Below are 25,299 nucleotides of genomic sequence, written 5' to 3' on the forward strand. Positions count from 1 at the left end.
GAAACTAGTCGATTTTTATCATAGAGTGTGGGAAAAGGACTACGCTGATTAGTCAGGTGCGAAGCGAAGACTCCTTTCCTCGTTACGGGGGGGGGGTGGTATAACGACCCCCTGAAGTCAATTTTCAAAAAAATGACTTAAAAAAAAATTCGCTTAATTGCACATAAAATGCAAAAGACTTCCAAAATGGCGTTTTCAACATGTTCGGATATCTTAAAAAACAACTACTACACAAAAAATTCTGAAATTTTGCAGAAATGTGCATTCAACATGTGTTTGTGAAATGTGTGTGAACACATTATATATACTGTTGTGTGTGTGTGTGTGAACACATTATATATACTGTTGTGTGTGTGTGTGTGAACACATTATATATACTGTTGTGTGTGTGTGTGTGTGAACACATTATATATACTGTTGTGTGTGTGTGTGAACACATTATATATACTGTTGTGTGTGTGTGTGTGTGTGAACACATTATATATACTGTTGTGTGTGTGTGTGTGTGTGTGTGTATATATACAGGGTGATTATAAAAAACTATCCCGAAAAAGAAAAAATTTGAGAAAATTCTGAAAATTCAGGTTTTTGAAATTTATATATATTCTCAAAATTTAAAAATTCCCGAAATTTCAACAAATGGTCAGATATCCAAGTTCGAGGTCCATTTTACTAACACGCGCCAAATAAACATTTCTGCGAAATCTCAGAATTTTTGTTGTAGTATTTTGTTTCTTAACCACACAGATGAACTGAAAAATTGCAATCTGAGAAATTCGCTTTCAAAGTGTTCTTTCTTGTACACATTTACAGATTAACCGATTTACACGAAATTTGCTGCATTTCATTTGCAATTGAATAAAATATTTTTGAAGTCTTTTTAGAAAATTCGATTTCAGGGATCGTGACACCCACCTTTAAGGTCTAGCCTGAAAAAAAAAATCTCCAAGAATTTTCTTGAAATGAGTAATTTCAAGTTTCTTGATTTGAATAAAATCAGAAAACAAAAACAATTATAAAAAATTTCATAAATTTTATTTCATGGAATGCGATTCTAACCGTTCAGTAACGCGTAAGTTTCGGTCTTTTTGCGGTATCAAAAGTGGTGGAATGTCTCATTTGTGTTCCCTTAACCATCAAGGGAACTGCGCAATCACAAAAGTTGGAAACTTCTGTTGTGTGTGTGACGCTTGGACGCAAGTAATGGTGGTTATGTAAGTAAATATTACCAGACTGTAATATTGACTTAAATAATCACCACTTTCAATACGGCAGTATTAAAAGTGGTTTAATTTTTGCCTTAATTAACCTTTCTGCTTGTGAAGAAAGTCAATATTACAAGACTGAGAATAATCATCTTTTGATCTTTACACTTTTCTTCGTTTGATTCAAAGTTCTTGTAAGAAAATACGCGTGTTTCGCATATCTTGTACAGGGAAAATTGGTAAGTGGTTGAATGAACTATTATGACTTCTTCCATGTTTATCAAAATTACCAACCTCATTTAAGAATTATGCCTTAATCACTGGTAAAAGTGATAAATGAGGTGCAATTTATCAAATTTACCGAAATAGTTGCTGACTATGTATAATAAACAGTTTATCATTTTTACCGTGTCATGTATATCGTCTGAATATGACACCCAAAGTGCATCGAAACGACTATGGAAATAAATGATTTCCCCCCATCTAGCAGTTGTTTCTTTTCTTCATTGTATTAATACCTGACAAAGAGTTCCAATTCCCTACATCAGCATTTCCCAACCTTATGACGTCACACACAGACTCATATCAATACATCGCGAATTTAATGTTCCGCGGACTCATGTAGTTGCAGGAGGTCAATTTCGACTCTATTCTTCCATAAAATCCAAAATGGTTGGATGTTTTTAATGATTTACATGTCATAAAAATTAAAGAAATAAATTATATTTTCACTGCACAAAATGTGCCACTCATGGAATAGAAGAAAATGAAAATGATTCCACGGAACCCTTACAGAATACTCAGGAACCCGGAGAGTTAGTGGACCACAGGTTGAAAACAATGCCTTACATAATGTGTTCATATTAAATCAATGGTTGCATTGTTGAATAATCAACCCTGGAGTGGATTGTACCGCTTTTACTGTAACACATAAACTGGCAAAAACTGAGAATAATTATCCTGGTTTATTATATATATTCAGAGTTCCCATATAAATGCTATTTTATACAATACTGTATTAGTAAACATGAATATTAAAATGTGACCACAGCCACATTCTCGTGCTGCGTAATTGCCAACTCACAAAATTTTCTTTACTTGAACATGTAGAAAGATGATTCCCAACATTATATTGAGCATGGGAATTTTTTATCTTTGCAAACAGAAATGTGGGAGGTAAATTCACATACAATTCGTTGTTTTAACTATATTTTTCTAAAAATAAGACTTTCTAATATTAATATTTTAACCACTTAGAGATGTCCACAAGGACGAAAAGATTGCCATTTGTTTGCGAACAAAACTCTTCTCCTTTATGTTGAGGATTTGTTTTTCGTGGAATTCGTACGCTTCGGCCATTCTTCAAAAAGTTATTTCATTATCGCGTTTCTTCTTTTTCCAAGAAGAAAAAATAAACAGTAAAAAAGAAAAGTGAATATTTTAAGGCTAGAGAGAGAGAGAGAGAGAGTTTTCATTGTTCATCTATCTATTCAGACAGACAGGCAGGCTGTGAGGTGCGAGTCCAGCCATCGCTCAAACAATCTCGCAAGAGAAGAAGTGGTTTGAAACTGGGAACTTCTTTCTCCGAGGCAGAGTAAGAAAAAATATATATAAAAAGACACACAAAGTGAAGTTCTGAATTTGAAGAGGGATGGATGCTGCCGAGGTCCATTTATCATTCGGAGAAAGGCCATAGAAAACAACGAAACAAAGCTCGGTCGTTTCCTAGTTTTACTTTGTAAGCCGGAATATTCCTCTATTTCCATACTATTTTGTTCATTGCGTGAACTCCTGCAACCGTGTAATCACGGTCGTATATTCAATTGTAGACACTTCTGGAATTTATGGTGGTTATTTTTTTTGAGTGACCATGTAGAAGGAATTCTGTTAGACACTGCATTGATGGCCCGATGGGTGACTACTTGCAACGAAAAAACTGTTTAACACACATAAACTGGTAAAATATACGCATAATAACCTTTCCTTATTTGTTTTGTTTTTTCAAATGACGGATGATAATTGAAACTGTAATTAATTATTTCTCTTTAATTCTCAAAAATACATTCGCTAGGGGCTTGTATATCGGAGAAGTTTGTTTATGACCACCCTGTATAACGCGGAAATATCCCAAAACGCGAAATTCTTCAACGTCCGGTCCGATGAAAGTTTTTCCAACTTCTCTAAAACTGTACAACCGCAGTCTATAGTTTTAGCAGGCTGCCCAGTTTTATATTGTTTACTATTGTTTTACTCCGAAAAGTTGGCTGTGTACCAGAAATATATATATACAGAGTGCATAGCAAACAGCTTCCACCGCAATTTAATGGTGAAAAATTTGGAAAAAACAGCGCAAACTAACAGGAAATGCTCCGCCACCCATTAATGCTGGGTTTTCTACATTTTTTGAATTCAAATATCGCAGCGAATATCGCACTTAGAAACATGGATTTTTTTTACGTTAGTCTCATTAGAGACAGGGCAACAAGTCTGATTGGGTTTATGAGCACAGTGTATCCATATGAAAAGTGAATATTTTTTATTTTGATAACTATACAACCCCTTGCAACATGAACAATGTATCCGAGGTCTACACGTTATTTGAATACTTTTTGTAATTTGGAAGTACGCTTCTAGGATAAATGGTTCGCTACTAAATTGTGGTGCCGGCTGTTAGCTATTTTCCGAGTGTCGCAGTGGTAAGATGCTCGTCTTCCACTATGAAGGCTACCGTCAAAATCCACGGGTTCGAATCCGTCCAAGAACGTCGGAAACAAGTTCTTTACTTACTGAGCCTCGGCAACTATCGATAGATGGCGCCTCCATTTCCCACCCAACTCCACTGGTTAGAAATTTCCGAATAGCGATATATGATCCGAGTTGGTACGCAGTAAAGTAGTTGTTATCAATGCACCATGTACATATTTTTGTCCGTCATACCTAACCGTGCGTGTGTCGTCCACGTTCGGTACTGCCTTCTATCTTCTAAATGGTACCGTAAACTGGGGTTACTTGGGTGCATACTCTAATTTCTTATTTTAGATGACACCATAGCCACTGTAAATCAGAAAGAGAGGCGATTCCACGTCCAGCCGCCAGAGTGAGATCCTCTAGGATTCAAAATTGTGCCTAAATCTCTCATACTTATCCGTTATTTCTCCCGCCTACTTTTTATCATAATCGGTTTTTGCAAAACTTTGTTTACAGCGCTTAGTGGTTAAATCTTGCCGCCTTGATAGAAATTTACTCTAGTAAGTATAATTATTGTTTTGACTGTAGATGGTAATTAATCTAGCTAAATCAGTTTGTTAAATAATGGTTGCTTTATTAGTGAAATGCCTAATATTTGCGGGGTGATTTGAGAACAATACTTTATTTGCGTCACAGGCGCACAAGTTATGCAGATATCACGAACATGTAATACGACTCCAGGCCCTACACAAATTATATACAAAGAAGATCAGAATAACTTTTTAAATTAATTTAAGAGATTAACACCACATTTAAAGAGTAAAATCAGAAAAGGCACCTTCGACTAGGCAAATTCGCATTGCAGACATAAAAGAACAATTTCTTGTATTTATGGTTGTAATAGAAACAAAACGTGTATATTTATCATTTTCTTTTCGTCCCTAATTTTTTGTAGTTAGGTGAGATGAAAAATCACGCTTTGAAAAGCGAAATATCAAGGAAATAGACTAGTCACCCCTTCAGAGGTGGAATGACTTGGGTACGACTTTGCATTCATTTTACTCCATAAGTTACAAAACAATTTTCCTTGCATAAAACAAATAACTGAAAGCTTCTTCTTTCTTGCGTGTGTGATGGAAATTTTAGTAAAAAATATTAAGACATAGGGGAGATGATACAAAAAATTGTCCTGGCATTATAAGATTCCCCCCCAATGCTACTAATGGTAGTCAAACTTTGCAGGTATGTTAATCGAAAGACGAAATCTTCTCAATTACTTAGTATTGTGTTATAATATTAGAGGAAATAATTCGCGTTTATCTGGATCGAGTGAAATACGGTGTCTCTGTGCGTAGTTGTAAGCAGTTGGTTCTGGAAAAAGGCCACGGAAAGCTGTTTCTGTCAGTCCCAGAACAAAATCACAAAGCCGTTAACGAAACTTAACGTATGATGAGAAAAAGCTCCGAGATGTTTCGTTTCTATCTCGTTTTGAAAAGCGAGCGATAAATCGATCGGGTGTTTCGGTGACTCCTTCACATATTTCATCCGGACCAGGTATCGTCTGACGCGGGAAAGAGAATCAGTTTTAATCAGATCGAAAACACCTTTTGCCTTAAAAAATAATTCAAAAGTTTCTTGGCATCTGAATTAGAAATGAAACCTCGGCAATGCAACTTTGAAAAATCAGTTTCTCATACAATGCGGTGCCAAACAACTTTGATAACGTTCGATCATCGCTCCGAATAAAAAAACTGAAATAAAACAGCGTGAATTTATTGTAAGTAATAATATTAGATAACTTACGGTTCAAATCCAGAGTGACAGAGCTGGTTACGGGATCACTGAAATTGGAATTCGAGACTTGACAAATTAGAGTCGTCATGAGGTCACTGCGCTTCAACCTCACCAGGAGGAGTTCGTTTCTCGCAAAACCTTGAGGTGTAATGCTGTAGGAATCGTCCAGAAGCTCTACTCCGCGATACCACAAAACTGATGGTGACGGTTCCCCTATGGAAATGAGAGAAAGCAAAACGTCGCGGCAGAGAGATAATGTATCACATCTTAAAATTTCAAATCCTAATTATGTACATACTGTATATTTTGCAATGATTTCCGTTCGGGTGACGCCCAGACCGACTGGTGCTCAAAATCGTGGGTGATAATATTGGTATATCCTACAGAAGCCGTCTTGCTCATAGAAATACGTGTATCGAAGACCTCATTGGAGACGTTTGATTTCGTGCTCGCGAGTTCTTGTTCGACACACCTACTCGATACATCTCTTCTTAGGTTGAGAATACGAATGAATTTCAAACTTGCCATATTTTTTTTATGTCGGTGTTCGCGACTTAAAAAGTTTACGATTCCTGAAATAAGCTTGTTTAATGTAGATGCAAAATGCCTGAAATAGAGTAGTGGAATCTGTTAGTCACACTAAAGAGTAACCAGATTCGAGTATCATCTGAATACTGCACTGAAAGCTCAGGCAACGATTGGTCTTGATAGTTGCCATTGATTTACTGACTCAATACTAGTATATACAAAATTGTTTATATTTGATTGGATAAACTCGGTTTGAATTCGGTACACATTATGCTCTATTTATTTTAGGATGCCATGCATAAAGCTTCTCATCCACTGAGCTCAATTTAAGATCAATTTTAGCAAGGAGAGGCACGCATTAAAAATTGAACTTTTCTTTATAATTTGAGCTCTTATGAAAGGGGCATTAAGCTTATGATGATGATGTGTGATCGATGCGTATTTGCGTATGATGTTAAGGCGTGAATCGTAGGGGTTCCAGTAATTGTAAGGGATAATCGAAGATAAATAAAGTGTGTTGATGGAAAATAATCATTCATCCATCATGGTCAACGACATCATCCCCACAACCGCACTCTCATCGTTTGCGCTAAAATCTCTCTCTCTCTCTCTATCTATCTATCCTTCATTGGAGAGTATTAAAACAATTTAGTTGAGAGCCAGCCCTTTTCCTCACAAAAAAACGCCTTTTTCTTTCTCTCTCTCTCTCTCTTTTTTCTCTGGAAAAAATGATGTATTGATGAAGAGAAAGCGGATGGATTTTTCGAGGCTCAATTCCGGTCTTAAACGATGGCGCACACACACACACGTAAAAAAAAGTGGTTGAAGAAAGAGGTTGGAAATTTGGAAGGCTGAGGAAAAAATGATAATAATAAAAAAAGAGAAGAAAGATGATTGAGTGAGGCATCGGCGGGCCTCTCTCGTTGGCCAAAGGCCTCGTCGATAACTCGACTAAAAAGAGAAAAAAATATTCAGAATAGTCTCGTGTGAAAAATTGGTTTGTTAAAAAGATATTTGTTCATCGTCTTCGCGTGGGGAGAGAGATGCGGGAAACTCTTAAAAGAAATAAGAAAGAATATATTCTCTGGCGTTATCAAAGTGATGAGTAGTGAGCGATCCATTCTCGTTTGGGAGCCGAGATATTAGCGCCCGAATTCACGTATTTCACAATAATTTCGGCTCTATTAAGTTTCGCGATACTCCGCTCTAAATCATTTCACATCCACGATTGCGCTAATAGCTCACAAACGATTATTAATTCGCGCCGCAGTCAAACTCTGGCGGATTTTCGCTTCGATGACTGAATCTTGCTTGAGAGCGAGGGCTGTGTCTATATACTGTATATCTTCATCGACAATATTCTACAGCAGTGGTGATAATCGCCTCCGATTGATTCGGACCTATATAATGTCTCATCTTCGTCACATCTTTCACTTTATTCCCGAGAAGGAATGTGACCGCGCATATTGTTAAAAACTTATGAGCAGTTCAATTAGAGATATATCCTGCGTACTAGCGCCCCCTCCGCCTCCACCAGCTTTGATAACACGTCGCATAGACTACTGCCTGCAGCAGCCATTGTGTGTAGTCATGAAAGGCTTTTCTTCAAAAGTCTTTTGTATCTGCTTCGCTAATCTAGTAGTTTCGTGACGTGCTAAATTTTTTCCCCTCCTCATTTGTCAAAAATTGTTGTTTTTACTCATGCATCCCATTTTTATCGTTGTATTACTAATATTTGTGTTCTCCTCTCAAAAGTTTTTTTTTGCGCAAGCGCCGAGGATGTAGTGGGCACCGGTATGTGTTTAACAAAAAGAAGAAAACACGTTTTTTTTTCTTTTTGCAGAAGTTTCCCCGACGTGGATATGGTATGTACGTATGTACGTATGGTATGTATGTATTGTATATAGGAGGTAATGGTTCGGCGTGGTCCCATTTCTCAAAGTGTGTGTCGTGGCGACCTGAATATATTGATTTGTATACTTTGAAGTAGTTCTGTTATATGGGGAAAATATCTACCAAACTATTCTGGGGAGCTGCGAATGAACCAAGCAAAAAAGCCGAGGTTGACAAAAGTTTGAGAACCTGTGCTTTAACTGGAGCAACGGCTTAAATTGACAACAGTCGATGTAGCTTGGGTCGCGTGCAGTTAATAAGTTAAAAAAAAGTCACGAAGGAAAAATTTACCACAACTACTACTTGCTTCGTGCATGGCAAACCTTATAGTCCGTTTCAGGTTAACTTTGCAGTGAAGAGGAAGCTACGAGGGAACCGCATCACTCGTTGCTACGACAACGAAAGCCTCTCAACCTATGTATCGATGCACGGCCTCGGTAAGGTATGGCTGATTCTCGCCAATCTCGCAGAAAAAAATATTTTTTACGTACAACGTAATGCTCGTAGAAAAAATTGCAGACAGTTAGTAACAATTAGCTAATGAAAAAAACCATCGTCGATATTTTCAGAAATTAAAGTGCGGTTTTTGAAAAAAAAATCTTTTTTTTTAATTGAAAAGTATCTTAGTAACTTCTATTAACCCGGTTTTCACGTTTGAATTTGGGAATAGCCCCAAATTATAATAAAAATGATAAGGAAAAATTTGGAATTCTTTTACTCACTTTTCTTGGCAAAATTTCCGTCACTCACCCACCCGAACGCATATACGTCGATGCCACTTGTTATCACACTACAGTTTCAGTCATTTTTTACGGATTCCCATTCCATGGAATCCTCACTTGAAGTTGTAGAACTATCGGATTCTCTATTACTTATTAATTGTTGTTGCTCCAACATGTGTTCCATCAGGCCATCTGCAATCCAAAATTCCTCTTCCTTTCAATAACGTGCTTTATGCATTATTGCCAAAAAGAACGGAGAACGTTTTAGCCGTGTCTATCTCTGGTGAAAAGAAAGATACAACTGTCACAGAAGGAAAAAATACACTGCAAAGCCTAAACCATTGTGGGTCTCTCTCTTGCTTATTTATATTTACCTGGAGAGACACTGAAGGGGCATCTGGAGGAACAGCCTCTGCTGTGGGGGAGAAGATGGTGTGGGTGCAAAAGAGACATTACTTATGCCAACACCCTCCGCTATTGGAATTCAGAAACCACCCCTATCCTACGAACACGGTAAGAAATAGGTAATTTAAAAAAAAAGGGGGGGGGGTGACTAGAACCGCTGTCGGCGCTGTCGTGAAAGAGGGACGCTTCCTGTAATCTATGAGTGAATATCTGAATTCGTTGGAGGCTATTTTCAAGAGAAAAAAAACTGATTGAATATTCGTCTGGGTGTGTAGGCCTAAAACTACATGCAAAACCGAATGAAAAATTGCATCTATTGGAAAATTCAACAAAATGACGATATAATATATATAATTGTGCAACCAAAAAAAAAGCACGACAGTGATATTGGCGAAGAAAATTTCTTGGAAATCGCACCAAAATGTTCTTGAGCTCGCCATGGATTTTTGATAATGGTAACCAATATTTTTTCTAATTTAAAAATTTTATACGAATATACATTGGTTCAAAACGGTATTTTTTCAGTATTTTTTTCGAAATCATAAAAAAATTTGAAATATTCTATATAAATGGTCATCAGAAACCTCCGATGAATAGGAACTATATTTGGCGGCGAAGGAATGCACTCTCTACCTTTCTCTTTACTGCAAAGTTAACCTGAAACAAACTATAGTATAAATTCCTCTGTGGAATCTCTAACGAATCGATAGTTCACATGCCGGAAAGTTTTGTGTGTGTTGGCTAAACGCGCTCGTATTTATGTTGGCAGAGTTGGGATTGTTTCATATTCTACGCTAGTTCTGCCATCTGTCTTCCACACTTCGAAATGAAGGTGGTAAATGCTTGGATTTTCATGTTATGTAAGTATCACGTTAAAGGACTGGTGGAGAGACTTTTCGAATGGGGAACTGGGCTTGCATACAAGCCTTGAAGTTGGAAAACCTCAAAAAACCAACTTCAGCCGACCACCATTATGCCTCCAATGGTGGTTGAACCTGGATCCCCCCTCACGATCAGAGTCCAATACGATGCCACATGACCACATAGTGGTAAAACCTACCAGTGTTTTACCTCCGCAGAGATACTTGTCAAAAGGAGTGTATCGAAATGAAATAGTAAAATAGGCCGTGCAATGCCTTGCTATAGATATAGGCGAAACTCTTGCAGGTTTCTGTAGGCTCAGAAATAGGTACACGTGGTCTGACAGGATACCGCTGTATAGTTAGCCGATGGTAAATGTATCATGAAATACAATTCACACACATTCAACTCAAACACAAAATACAGGATGCGCAAAAAGTCCGTAGAAACTTTAAAAATGAATAAAAAATCGAAAACACCGAAATAAAAAAACGGTTTGCAGGATTAGCATCGCTAAAGGTCACAGGAATTTTTTCGACAGGGAAAAGAATAACTCAAAAGCCGATAGGTGGCGCTGGTACGAGTGACTTCGGTAGAAAAATGAAAATGAGACGGTTATAAGAACTTGCTCGCCTAATTCATAACCAGTTCACCGTTGTAAGCCGTGTATGTGCACCTGCTGCACTCCTGTGGTGGTGATGTGGAACACATACTGCTGTATTAAACGATTTGGAGGCATTGTGTTCGTTATTTGTGTATCTTTTCTTTGACTTGTGTACGTCAGCACCACCTATTGGCTGTTTTTGACTAGCGATGCTAACCCTGCAAACCGTTTTTTATTTCGGCTATTTTTCCTGTTTTTATGAATTTTTATGAAGTTTCTAAGGACTTTTCGCCCACCCTGTATTTCATCCCGTCACCGTGATATCCCGCCAAAATGGCTGGCATTTCTACTTCGCATGCTCATAATTATATATGACTTTTAATCTACCTCCTTCTCCTTCGCAGGCTAGGGAGAGCGGATATCCTTCATTGAAAGGTCCGATGACACCGTGGAGATGTTGCCCGAATTCATCCATTATTATAGCTTCTACGGGAGGAACTATAAATTGAAAATAAAAACAATTACGCCGTTACATTTATTACACTCTGGAGGATTTTTCACTCTGCTCATTTTATCCACAATTTTAAATAGATACTATATATACTATAGATAGATAGTATGAGGATTGATGTTTAATAGTGGCAACACTGCTATAGAGAAGCCACGAAAAACGGAGTCAGAAAACACCGTTTATTCCCTATTGCACAGAACTTGACAGGAAATTGACTTCTCTTTTCATCTGCATTCGTTTGCGCAATGGCAACGAGTCATAGCACGGTCATAGTATTGCTGAGTAGTTTGCATAGATTGCTGAGATTGGTGCTCTACCATTTCTCACACTCCACGGATTGAAATTCCTGCGACTTAGCCTCACAAGGTAGCCCACACTATACGTATTCAGAGCTTCGCTCTAAAAAAATATGAAGGAATGATATCAGATTGAGAATAAGTGCAGACGTTCTCCATGCAGTTGAACTCTTTTCGAGCTAAACGCATGGTGCGATCATGCACGACAGGTACGTTCAATCATGTTCCCAAAAAATCACTAGACGCTGCACAACGTCTGACTTGTACGGGTACGGTTTTGTCGTTGAGCACTCAGGAGTTGAGCTTTGTCAGTTTAATAGTGATTATATAGAAACAGTATGTCTTCTGAAGACGACAGACATAGCGCGTTCAAAGGAGTTCGTAAATACTTGATTTTTCTACTTCTAATTGGCCTTTACCATTGATTTCTTCTTCATTGCGTAAGTATTAGTTTCCGATTTCGTACATGGGTGTTTCTAGTAGGGTGTGGGTCATAATCCCGACCGACGAAATCCCGACAGGTCAAAATCCCGACAAGGTCGAAATCCCGACAAGTCAAAATCCCGACACGGTCAGAATCCCGACAGGGTCGAAATCCCGACACGGTCAAAATCCCGACACGGTCAAATTTAAAAATTCAATTTCGCCGTATAAGCCGCACTTCGCGATTTCTGTCGGGATTTGAATTTCTCGCGGCGAGGGGCGTTGGGGCGCCGATGAGAATGATAAATTTTGATCGAATAAATTTTTTCAAATTTTAATTTCGCCGTATAAGCCGCACTTCGCGATTTCTGTCGGGATTTGAATTTCTTGCGGCAAGGGGCGTTGGGGTGACGATGAGAATGATAAATTGCGATCAACTAAATTTTCAAATTTTAATTTCGCCGTATAAGCCGCACTTCGCGATTTCTGTCGGGATTTGACTTTCTCGCGACGAGGGGCGTTGGGGCGACGATCAGAATGATGAATTGCGATCAAATAAAATTTTCAAATTTTAATTTCGCCGTATAAGCCACACTTCGCGATTTCTGTCGGGATTTCCGTTTGTCGCTGCAAGTGGTTTGTGGCGCATGCCATGATCAATGGAGATCAATAATTTGTAAATTCATTTACTGTTCCAACTTGGCGAAAAGCAAAGGATTCAGGGTTGCCTTTTTCTGGCATTTATCGCTTTTTCTATCCTCCACAAATACTGCTATTCCTTATTATTTTCTTTGAGAATTTTTCGAAATTCTTTCTCGCTCAACTTTCAAATAGACTTAAAGTGTCAAATGATATTGCACAAAGTGAGACCGTATCATGATGATCTTAATTTAAAATTTTCCAGGTTTTCGAAAGCAATGTAATAGCAGAGAAATATTTGTATTCATATGTATAAAATTACATGTCTTGACAGCTTAATTCACTGATTCATCGCAGAGCCGCAACCACTGAAGGTCAGGCCCGTATCAAGAAATTCCATTCGGAGGGGGGGGGGGGGGGACAAGGTGGTCAAATAATATATTTGGCCATGTTTTACCTTATTTCAATTATTTTCACTCATTTCGAAGGGACCGGATCCCCAATTCCCCCCTTCTCACTACGAAGCTATAAACATAAAATTCTGTCAGTAGTTTTATTTTATACTGTCGAGACTTCCAAAAAAATTTCTTAAAATTCTACCTGTAAGTTGGTCTTAAGGCTTTGAAGAGAGTATGCAAATTGTGTGGTAGTGTAGTTGCATACAGGGTGTCCTTTAAGAGTTAGTACGGCCATTGTCTCCTCAACCATCCGTGGTAGAGATGATTTCAGTTTGAAAAAATTCTCAAAAGGCGTTCAAAAATTACCCTGTACCAGTTTTGAGAGTGAAAACACAGTGTGTAACAAAATAAAAAAATATAAATTTTTAAAACTTCTAATTATGAAGTGACTGCACCATATCTCCTGAGACCAACAAAAAAAATCTAAGTTGACAAGTACAATGTTCGCCGAGATATTTGAATTCAAAATTCGAAGGAAAGATGGAAAGGACAGCATAAATTTGGGGAAGGAGCGTTGTCGATTAGTTTTTGCTGTCTTTTCATAACGTTTCTCCAGTTTTTGAATTCAAATATCTTAGCGAATATTGCACTGAGAAACATGCAATTTTTCTGTTGGCATCAGGAGAGACAATGCAACAACTTTCTAATTGGAAGTTAAAGGACGGGAAATCAAAGAAAAATTTAGATTTTTTTGTTTTGAGCCACACACACTGTATTTTCCGAGGATGATATCACTTTCCGCTATCCATACGAAGGTTTCAACGGTTGGCTGATGCGAGATGAAGTTAGGAAAAAAAATTCAGCTGTGCTCTTGCTAGGAATCGAACCCACGTTTTCGAGCTTTCTGGGTGAGCACACTAGACTACACAAAGGCAAAGAATATCAATTTTTCCTTGGAACTTGTATGCGATGAACGGTCGGACATAACTCAGGCCTCTGGTGCCAGTTACACTGCCACCAGTCCATGTACGGTCCCGTTTAGCGCACACAAGCTCTAACGAAAGATTGAGATATTCGTTGCCAATGCAGTCTAAGGCGCTCACCCGGCAAGTGAGAGAACGTGGATTCGATTCCCCGCAAAGACAGTTTTGAATATTCTTCCTTCCCTAAATTCATCTTCGCATCGGCTAACCGTTGAAAAAAACACTATTTCCACTCTCAAAACTGGTAAAGGGTAATCTTTGAAAGTATTTTGAGCATTTTTTAAATTGAAACTATACCTCTCCGACGGACGATTGATAAGAAAAGGCAGCACTAGCACGTACAGCACACCCTGTATAGCCAGATATGGGCCTCAGAAAAATTTGTTTCACCTGCGGGAATGATGCTGATGAGGTAGCTCTGGGCTTACTTTATGGAAATAGAGCACAAAATCTCTCAATCCAAAAACTGAGCATTAACGCGAGTTCTTGTTCGAAATTAATTTTGTCTCTCTGCTTTGTATACAGGACATAACAGCACCTCTCGCACACTCCACTGCATAATACATTTGAAATTAAAATTTGAAAATTTATTTGATCGCAATTTATCATTCTCATTGGCACCCCCACGCCCCTCGCAGAGAGAAATTTAAATCCCGACAGAAATCGAAAAGTGTGGCATATACGGTGAAATTAAAATTTGAAAATTTATTTGATCGCAATTTATCATTCTCATCGGAGCCCCCACGCCCCTCATCGCGAAAAATTCAAATCCCGACAGAAATCGAAAAGTGCAGCTTATACGGCGAAATTAAAATTTGAAAATTTAGTTGATCGCAATTTATCATTCTCATCGGCACCCCCACGCCCCTCGCCGCGAGAAATTCAAATCCCGACAAAAATCGCGAAGTGTGGCTTATACGGCGAAATTAAAATTTGAAAATTTATTTGATCGCAATTTATCATTCTCATCGGCGCCCCCACGCCCCTCACCGCGAAAAATTCAAATCCCGACAGAAATCGAAAAGTGCGGCTTATACGGCGAAATTAAAATTTGAAAATTTAGTTGATCGCAATTTATCATTCTCATCGGCGCTCCCACGCCCCTCACCGCGAAAAATTCAAATCCCGACAGAAATCGAAAAGTGCGGCTTATACGGCGAAATTAAAATTTGAAAATTTAGTTGATCGCAATTTATCATTCTCATCGGCGCCCCCACGCCCCTCGCCGCGACAAATTCAAATCCCGACAGGAATCACGAAGTGCGGCTTATACGGCGAAATTGAATTTTTAAATTCGAGTGTCGGGATTTCGACCCTGTCGGGATTTTGACCTGTCGGGATTTCGTCTGTCGGGATTGTGAACGGAACCCGTTTCTAGTAAATACACAGTTGCCACTGTTGAAAAATCAACCCTTGAATATATTGGTGAAACGAATCGAACTCGCCTATCACTTTAAGAATCATGTCCGTGGTCTCTGTCCGGGCTCTTCTGTACTCTACTCGACAACGGTAGACGCCGGCTTCTGCTTTTTCGATATTTTCTATCCTCAGGACGGCAGGAGTGACGCTGGAATTGAAGTAAGCTCTGTTCTGCATGTCCGGAGCCGGGAAATGTTTTGCTGTCGGCAGTGAAGTGTCGCGGGCGTCGACGCTGTACACCGGGTTTCCTGATTCACCCCTATGCCATAGCACCAATGAGACGTCGTCGTCCAGCGTCGTGACGTTCAGGTCACACGGCAACTCCGCTCGACCACCGACGAGCACGGAATACGTCGATAGACCTGGAAAACAAAAAAAAAAACCTCATTGTTTAGTTTCATATAGCAAAAGAAACGGGGAACTTGCTCTTACAAAATATATCTGTCGCTTAGATTTCGCGTGACTAGTAAATAAACACACAGTTGCCACTGAATAGGTAACCATGAACAGGTGCCAACAGCTTACAGTTCCCACTCTAGAAAAATCTCCGGAAAAATATGTCCGACCGTTCTCAATTGGTAGTCAAACTGCAACATGACAAATGCACCAACTTTTGTCTTTTGGGTGTCCAACTTTTTGCCTTTTCTGAACAGGTGCAAAAATTGTTTTGGGATCTACTCGAAATGTATAAGATAGCTAATTAAAGAAAATAACTTCGAAGCCCAATTTATCAATTCAAATCAATAACAAAGAACCGATTTCTCCCCCAACTTGACAGAAAAGCAAACCGAAATGAACACCAAATGTGGCCTGCAGACCGTAAGCTCTGCACTTGTTTCTTATGACGATATGACCCCAGAATACCGAAGTACCAAAGTACCGAAACTTATTTTCTTTTTAAATGACCGAAAGAGGTAAGTAAGGTTGGAATTGTGTGTGCTGGTGAACCTAAAGCGTTGTGCGTGTACTGTGTTTAATATGGCCTGACTTCCAAATCAGCATGGCGTGTATATTTATTCATGTAGAACGTGTATAAGAGTCATATCAAAGGATATGAGTATGTTTGGTAGCTATGACGAGGCTTCTACAACATGGGAACGCCGATATGTGCATTTGTAACTTGAAGGAAAAAAACTAGCTTCAACGGACCGGATAACATGTGTTTACATGTAAAAGTTTTGTTTTTCGTAAAAATTTATTGAAAACTCCGCATGTTATGAGCAAAAACATGCGATGAAAAATTTAGTTTTTTAAAGCCGGGATTACATTATAAAAGTTTGATAACATATATTTTACAAAACTGGGAAAAGACAAAAAATAAGCCTACTGGTTACATTCGCTCGAATATAGCCAATACGCTTATTGGTTACATTTTTCAAGTTTTATAAAAGAATTTGTCTAAAACTTTTACAGTGTAATGCCGACTTAAAAACATTCATATCTTTGTGAATATTTGTGCTATTTCCACGCAAATACATACAAGTACTGCGCAAGGCAAATATAATATTTCGTGAAATTTACAGATCATTTACAGCTATGTATGAACAAGGGTTGGTCGAGTTTTTTATGTTGTTCGTTCCTTCAAAGCATTCGTGGTCGAATTTGCTCTGACCTGTGTGAATTCAAGTAGTATCCGAAGATGATGTTACTCTCCTCTATTATTACGAAAGTATCGACAGCTGGTTGATGCAAGAAGAGTGACATCATCTTCGGATAAGTCATCGGGAGACAGTGTCAGAAATTGTACTCGCTTCGGCAGGTACTAAAATTGGAACGATACAGTGTCAGAAATTGTGAGCTTTAGCCCGAGTTATCAGCTCACACGAGTTCTAAGGAAAGAAGATTAGTTGTCTTTGTGGTCTAGGCCGCTCACCCGGTAAGCAAGAAGACGCGAGTTCGATTTCCCCGCAAGACAAGTTGAATTTTCTTTCCAAGATTTATATTCGCATCAGCCAGCTGTCGAAACCTTCGAGTATTATGTTTACATGCTCAAAATTACAGAACGGCGTGATGTCATAGATCATTCGTTTAAAACTGTAAAATCGTCGTAATAAAGTGGAAACTCAGTGTAGATACGATGAGCTTTACAATATGTTTTGAGTATAAAGTTGCATTAGCGTACAGTAGATGCAACTAACACTAAGGGAAACATCTTCAGAAGAGTTAGTACGAATACCCATATTTATATTTTTGGAACGTCCGTCGTTTGGTTTCCACTTTTTCATTTTAGAAAAACGAAAACAAGCTCCAAGTCTTGCGATTTTCTCTAGGAAAGAAAAGACGAAAGCTAGAAGAAGAATGCAGGTTGTATTTTCCTTTTCGGTGCGTTATTTGGAAGAGACATTTGCCTTTTTTCTTGGACGCCGTTTTGCATAAAAAAGTCATTTGAGAAAAAAAAAACCGTCGAGTTTTTCAACTTCTTTCCATATTCCTTCGATATACCAATGTACATATAATCCTCTTGCACTTGCACGACTTCTTTCGGAGTCTGTCTGAACAGAAGAAAAATAAAATGCTCGAAATTATTTTTGTCCCCCGAAAACATCTGAAAGATCCGAAAGAGTGAAACAAAATTGATGACGAAACAAAAGAAATAATAGTAATAACAATTAATTTCCAAGCGTTGACAGGGACGGAATTATAACTTTCTCTTGCTCAGCCTCTATAACCCCAGTCGGTCAATTTGAATAGGGAAACGGAAGCAGTTGCAAAAAAGAATCTAAATCTAGTATTTGAACTACCGACGTCTCCCCGAATTTTTGTTAATGTAATCTATTTAAAATATTACAGAGTAAATTTCTTTCTTTAAAAAAAAAGAAAAAGTAATTGGCATTTTACTGATTCGGAACCGCAAAAAATTTTGATTTTCTCTTCAGAAACTCAATTTCGTTGCCCCCCACCTTTATTGCCTTTATGGCGATCATTTTACATATTTTACTTTAGCTAACATTTTGTCGGATATTCTTCGTAAACACCCTGTGTATTCGAGTGTCGTACGATTCAAGTGTTTAGGTGCACTTGCGATGTATAATGGCCACGATCTGAGGAACATTGTAAAATATACTACACATGTTTCAGGCAATTTAACTATAACTATTTTCATTTCTTCTTCTCGCGAAAAACTTGGCTCATGGACAGTTCAGTTTACAAAAGATGACCAATATGACTTGTATTTTACGAGACATTAATTTTTGCCGTTCAAACTTTTTAATAAAAGACCCGTTTTTTCCCTGATTTTCAACGGAGATTGCTGAAATTTCTCAAATCAAGATTATTTTCCATAACTTCTATGATAGTAACTGAATCGTCGGGTTTGAGAAGGGAACAAGTCCAAAAAGGAAATTTTTTGAGAAATCAATAAAAATGTTATAAGTAATCATTCAATAACCACAAAATAAAAAGTCTTGTATGTCTGCCTCGAGGGACTAACTTTTGTTTTTCTTACCCACTCTTGTGTAGAGCGAAGCTCGCAGATACTTTAGGGCGGGGTCACACAATAAAAGTTTCATATAAGTTATTTCACAACCAAGAAGCGCGGTTCCGTTACATTCGAGTGAATATAACCAATAGGATTATTAGTTGTCTTTTTTAAGTTTTGTAAAAATCAAGTTTTTATAAACTTTTCCAGGCCAGGATTGAAATCGAAATTGAAATTTACATATACACACATACACTGAAGAGCCAATAAAACTAGTGAACCTGCCTAATATCGTGTAGGGCACCCGCGAGCCCGCAGAAGTGCACGACGTGGCATGGACTCGACTAATGTCTGAAGTAGTGCTGGAGGTAATTGACACCATGAATCCGGCTGGGCTGTCCATAAATCCGTAGGAGTAAGAGGAGTTGGAGATCTCTTCTGAACAGCACGTTGCAAAGCATCCCAGATATGTTCATGTCTGGGGATTTAGGTGGCCAGCGGAAGTGTCTAAAGTCAGAACAGTGTTCCTGGAGCCACTTTGTAGCAATTCTGGACGTGTGGGATGTCGTTATGTCCTGCTGAAATTGTCCAAGTCCGTCGGAATGCACAATGGACATGAATGGGTGCAGGTGATCAGACAGGATGCTTACGTACCTGTCACCTGTCAGAGTCGTATCTAGACGTATCAGGGGTGACCATATCACGCCAACTGCACACGCCCATACCATCACAAAGCCTCCGCCAGGTTGAACAGTCCCCTGTTGACATGCAGGGTCCATGGATTCATGAGGTTGTCTCCATACCCGTACACGTCCATCAGCTCGAAGCAATTGGAACCGAGACTCGTCAGACCAGGCAACGTGTTTCCAGTCCTCAACAGTCCAATGTCGGTGTTGTCGGGCCCAAGCGAGGCGTAAAGCTTTGTGTCGTGCAGTCATCAAGGGTACACGAGTGGACCTTCGGCTCCAAAAGCCCATATCGATGATGTTTCGTTGAATGGTTGAAGCACGCTGACACTTGTTGATAGCCCAGCATTGAAATCTGCAGCAATTTGCGGAAGGGTTGCACATCTGTCACGTTTAATGATTCTCGTCAGTCGTCGTTGGTCCCGTTCTTGCATGATCTTCTTCCGGCCGCAGCGATGTCGTAGATTTAATTTTTTACCGGATTCCCGATATTCACGGTACACTCGTGAAATGGTCGTACGTGAAAATCCGAATTTCATCGCTACCTCGGAGATGCTATGTCCCATCTCTCGTGCGCCGACTATAACACCACGTTCAAACTCACTTAAATCTCGATAACCTGCCATTGTAGCAGCAGTAACCGATCTAACAACTCTGCCAGACACTTGTTGTGTTATATAGGCGTTGCCGACCGCACACGCCGTACTCTGATTGGTTCCATATCTCTTTAGTTGCATACGCATGCCTGTACCAGTTTTTTTGGCTCTTCAGTTTATATACAACATATCAAAACAGTACACACAAACACAAAATACACATACAATACAGACGCAATATACAAAAACGTATATATTACCATTTACGTATTAGCCCAAGGGATTACATAATCCGTCCAGGGAATATTGATACTATAGTATATATTTAGGGTTGGCAGCAGACCAATGATATATATATATATATATTCAAGATATAATATTCAGTCCTCATTACATTCATAAAGAGAAAAAAAATGCATGTATGGATTATTATTCAATTGCGTTGATTTTGTTTATTGGTAGTTTTTAAATTTGTGGTTATTTTTCTGATTTTATTTCGTCATTCAATCTATTATATTCCTTAGGTGGCGTGTATATGAATTGTTTTTGTATTATGGTTTTGTTTGGTGCCGTTGTAGGGCGTATTGAAATCTGTGTCTCTCTTCTTGTTTGTCTCTCTGTTGGCGTTTAATTTCGAACCAATCGGGATTTTTCAGAGTAAAAATAATATTTTGTAAAGACAGAGTTTATTGATATTCAATCTGTAATCATCTACACCAGTGATTCCCAACGTGGGCGTTAACGTCCCCTTGGGGGCGATGGAAAGTTCCAGGGGGGTGGTAAAAGCTACGAGTATAACATAGGATCCTATGGGTTAGATTGCGTTGGGGGACGATGGGAGGAAAAAATTTCTGAAGAAGGGGGCGATAGCACCAAAAATGTTATGAAACTATGATCTATACTATAAAAGTTATATTATAACGTTTTCACCAAATTGCGACTAGCAGTAGCCCTCTAATATTTCCCGCCATCGGCATTTTTTTCAGCAGTTTTAACGATAGCTGGCAACTTAACTTGCCTTTGGCAATATTTTTTCAGCTGTCATTGACAATTTTTTGCTGTAATTGAGAACCACTGTGAACGATGTTATGACCACAATTTTTATTCCAAATTCCTGATTGTACATATGAAACATCGTTATCTATTATTTTCATATAGATTAATAAATTTCGTGATACACCCATTCTCCGGGAACGGTTCAATATTTCTCTGAGATGGGAAGCGGGTCGTGTCCGGTTCTTCAATATTCAATGTAACTGATAACTTAATTTTCTTTGGCAACTTTTCCAGCTGTAATTGACAACTTCACTTACTTATGATAATTTTTTTGGCTGTAGTTGGCAACTCTACTTGCCTTTGATTATTTTTCTTTAGCTATAATTGATAACTTTATCTGCAGTTGCCAATTATTTGACGGTACAGTAGAACCTCTCGATAACAGACACCCATGGGACCAAAAATTTTGTCCGCTAATGGGGAGGTACGATGTACACAGTGGAACCTCGTTTATACGACTTGCACATTTATACGACGTTTGGTTTCGGCCGCAATTGGCTTCTTATACATGTAACAATAACATTAAAATAGTATATGTTATTGCGAAAGTGAAACACCGGTGGTTACGCATGATAACCAATCGTCTCAACAATTAAAATTTGCTTAAATTTCACTAAATTTATCACTTTTACCGGCGATTACACATAACTCCGAAATAAAGTTGGAAAGTCCGATACATACGAGAAAATACCTTTACCTTACCTAATAAATAAATAAATAAAATAAATGTAAATAAATTAACTTTCTTCTCTTTATTAAACCAAATAATTATTTTTACTTGTACATGGCACGTGCACTATATTTTTATTGCCAAATTATATTTGACAATAAAAATTAAATTAAAATAAGTGTGAAGAAGATAAAAACGTTCATAACAACATCACCAGTCTTGTGATGTTGGCTTTCTTCACACGTATCAACAAAACCAACATTTTCATTCGAATTTACCATCTTGACCATAATTATGTTCAGTTATTCAAGTAAATTTATTGACCATTTATTCTATAATTCTCGGTTATGGCCAAAATCCATAAATAAGTTTGGAGTTTGCCTGATTTTACTGTTCGCTAACGGGGAGTGAAATATATTAAAGCCAGGGAACCGGGGATCAGAAAATTGTCCGTTAACCCCTTCGCTTACAAGCGAATTGCAAGACATTCGGATACTCTCTATTTGACGAATTGACAATAAATATGGTAACCTTGTCCTAACCTAACCACACGTTAGAAAAAGGGAAGAATAAACAAAAATAAAAGAGTAAGACAGTATAATAGATAAGGTGATAAGGAAGTAGGGACAAAGTTAGATTTCTTTTTACCCTCACCCTGTTCTCCTTCATTTTTACATCATTTAGATACATCACTTGTGAGGAAAAAAAATTACTATCCGGGTATGAAAAAACCAAAAGAAAAAAAAAATTGTAAGGTTGCAGCACACAAAGCTTCGGGACGATCAGAAGAGAGGAAATAAATCAGAGTGAGCTTGTTTGAATTCATTCCACTGGCATTTGGACCTTTGATCGTAAAGTGGTTAATGGGGAGTGTCCGTTAGGGGAGGTTTCACTGTATTTGAAAATATCCAGTATGGATCCCAGTATGCCGTAGTTTTACGAAGAAAGTATAGTCATTCTAGATGTTATTCTAGATGTTTATAGCGTTGTGTATTGATATTTTTTTGACGGAACACCTTTCGTGGCCCGGATGGAAACCCTTGGTGGCCCCCGGACCGGATTGGAAGTTGTGCATCCTTGGTTTAGAACATATAAGTATCGATAGAATCAGAGATGAATCGGTTCGAGTACATAAGCATTACGTTACCAAGTCCTTGGTTTCGACGAACAAATTTCAATCAAAATGAAGAAAGAAAAAAGAAACACGGTGTGTGGAAATTTTGTTCTCGTAGATTTCCGTCTTTTTTGAATCTTGATTGACGTGAATTCGAGTGAAAAAGTCGGAAATGAAAGAGAAAAGATCGACTCCTAACGAGACTCCTTACTTCCACACGTGAAGGAGAACGAAAGGACCCTTCGTCCATTTTTTTTAATCATATCGTGGTCCTAGTGTTCGTAAAACGTATTTCCTGGTCCAGCAGCTGACATTAATTAAAGTTCCGCTGATACTCGGTTTGCTTCCGCAAATTTTTTTTCCTCTTCAGCTTTTTTTTTTACTTTGGAGCTTCTTTCGGAAACTTTTTTTCCTCCCGCTACGTATCATTATTACTTTCTTTTTTCATAGTAAGAGCTCACCTATTCTTCTTTTTTGTATAATTTGGTTCGTTGTCTCGCTAATAATTGTCCTTTTATTGGCCGCATTCTTCTTGTCCTGCCGAAATTACCTTTTCTTGTGTGTTGGCCATTCATACAAATGCGGACTCTTGAAACCATCACCGTACACAATCTCATTAGTTTCACTTCAACTCGACGAACTCGTTCTCAAAAGAGATTTCCTCTATCTCTTCTGCATCGGTAGTGTTATAAGAAAAAAAAATTACAAAAAAAAGAGCTTCCTATCGATTATCCGATACTTTTCCCCCCATTTTATTCGGCATTTGCTGCTCGATTGATTGAAGCATCGGTTGCTTCTCTCGAGATAACAGATTTAAAGAACACGCATAGCCAACATCCCTTCCAGTTAAGACTCATCTATAGGGTAGCATTTCCCAAACTTTTGTCCTTGCCGAACCCTTGATATTATTCCCACATTCTATTAAAACTTTCGAAACAATATTTGTATTCTAGAAAACCCGTGAGAAAAAAATATGCATGTTCTGTTGAATCCTCGAAATATTATTCATAGCCAGGGAAAACGTGAAATCTCCCCAATCTGCATGTTCTTCTACCTGAGGAATCTTTGACACAATACGTATGTTTTAGGAATAGAGCATTTGAAACGATATCACACAATTCTCCATGGTACCCTTGAAGATACATGTATATTCTAGGAATCACGTAGGATACTCGAGATCCTACTTAGGAGTACGTGAAAAATAGGAAGCAATGGTATAACTTTTCGGGTGGCAATTCACGCCTAGAAGTTTGAAAACCGCTTCAAGCCGACAGTCATTGTGCGGGGATCGAGCCCGCATTCTTGAGATGTGAGTTCATCACGATGCCAACGCACTGAGACGCCCATGATGTGGTACAAGATGTCCCGGTGTCCATTGGACAAATGTATGCGCGCGTTAACATTAACAATAAAATTTTTTCATTGTCTTTTTTTTTGTCCAAGACAATTTTGAGAAGACAGGCGTCGGGAACAAGGGTTGGAATTTTCAATGCATTTAGGCATAGCCACCCTTTAGAAACGCCTACACTTTCCGAACCATGCATGGGGTTCCCCCTGATGACGACCCACTGCATAGGTTCTATTCCACTGATAAAATTCAATTTTGTTTTCCTTTTTCTTAAATAATTCTTTTTTGCAGATATATATATATATATTTGAAAGAACAAGTGAGCAGCACTAGCGCTTTTGTCATTCAAAAATATACTTTATATATATATGCATTCTGAAAGAAATACTGAATTGAAGATTTAAAATAAAAAATTTTGAAAAATTAAAACAAAAATTTTTGTAAAAATCTTAATAACATTGAGGGAAAGCATTGTCTTTGCGAAGATAAAAGTTCGCTTAATTTTGTTAATTAAGCAAATTTTTGATAAAAAAAAAGAATTTAAATTTTAAAGTTAAAATTTTCTATTTAATTTCACACACAATTCTAATACTAGTATAAAAATTCTGAAAAATATATTTTTTGAACAACTATCACAATATCAATTAATAATAAACAACAATAATATATAATTTCAAGAATCGGAAAAACATGCAATAATGTAAATGATTTCCTTATATAACGCTTTACAGACTTTTTAAATATCTCGAGTGGCAACGGTTATCTTCCTTTATGGGTTTCAAACTTCACCCACGTTTTCGACTTAGTTAACGCCATTTGGCTAACAATCTCGTGACATTTTCATTAAAAAGTTGAATTTCATGTAAGATCTCTCTTTATATATTTTTTTAATTTCCTTTTTTTTATAAACTTTTTTGGAACAAATTTTTGTGGTTGTGTCTATTAAATATTGTGTTGCTAATGTATTTTTTCATGTTCTTCTAGTGATTTTCAATTTTCGTATTTTCTCAATTTTGCTTTTTCTTTCTTATGTTTTTTGGAC

General features: G+C 38.0%; 1 protein-coding gene across 1 annotated transcript in view; it reads right to left on the bottom strand.

Moving 5' to 3' along the window:
* Positions 1–25,299, bottom strand: part of LOC149064569 (neural cell adhesion molecule 1-like) — a 141,582-nt gene that overhangs the window by 39,041 nt on the left and 77,242 nt on the right. Inside the window, exons 2-4 of the mRNA XM_089254812.1 lie at positions 15,396–15,731; positions 11,088–11,198; positions 5,697–5,900 (exon numbers count right to left, since the gene is read on the bottom strand). Of these exons, the coding sequence (XP_089110938.1) occupies positions 5,697–5,900; positions 11,088–11,198; positions 15,396–15,731 (651 nt within the window). The remainder of the gene's footprint in view (positions 1–5,696; positions 5,901–11,087; positions 11,199–15,395; positions 15,732–25,299) is intronic.

The sequence above is a fragment of the Pholcus phalangioides genome, unplaced genomic scaffold (assembly GCF_987345545.1).
Source record: "Pholcus phalangioides strain wild (caught in Gottingen) unplaced genomic scaffold, Ppha-v1.0 ptg000042l_1, whole genome shotgun sequence".
In the NCBI taxonomy this organism is placed as follows: Eukaryota; Metazoa; Arthropoda; class Arachnida; order Araneae; family Pholcidae; genus Pholcus; species Pholcus phalangioides.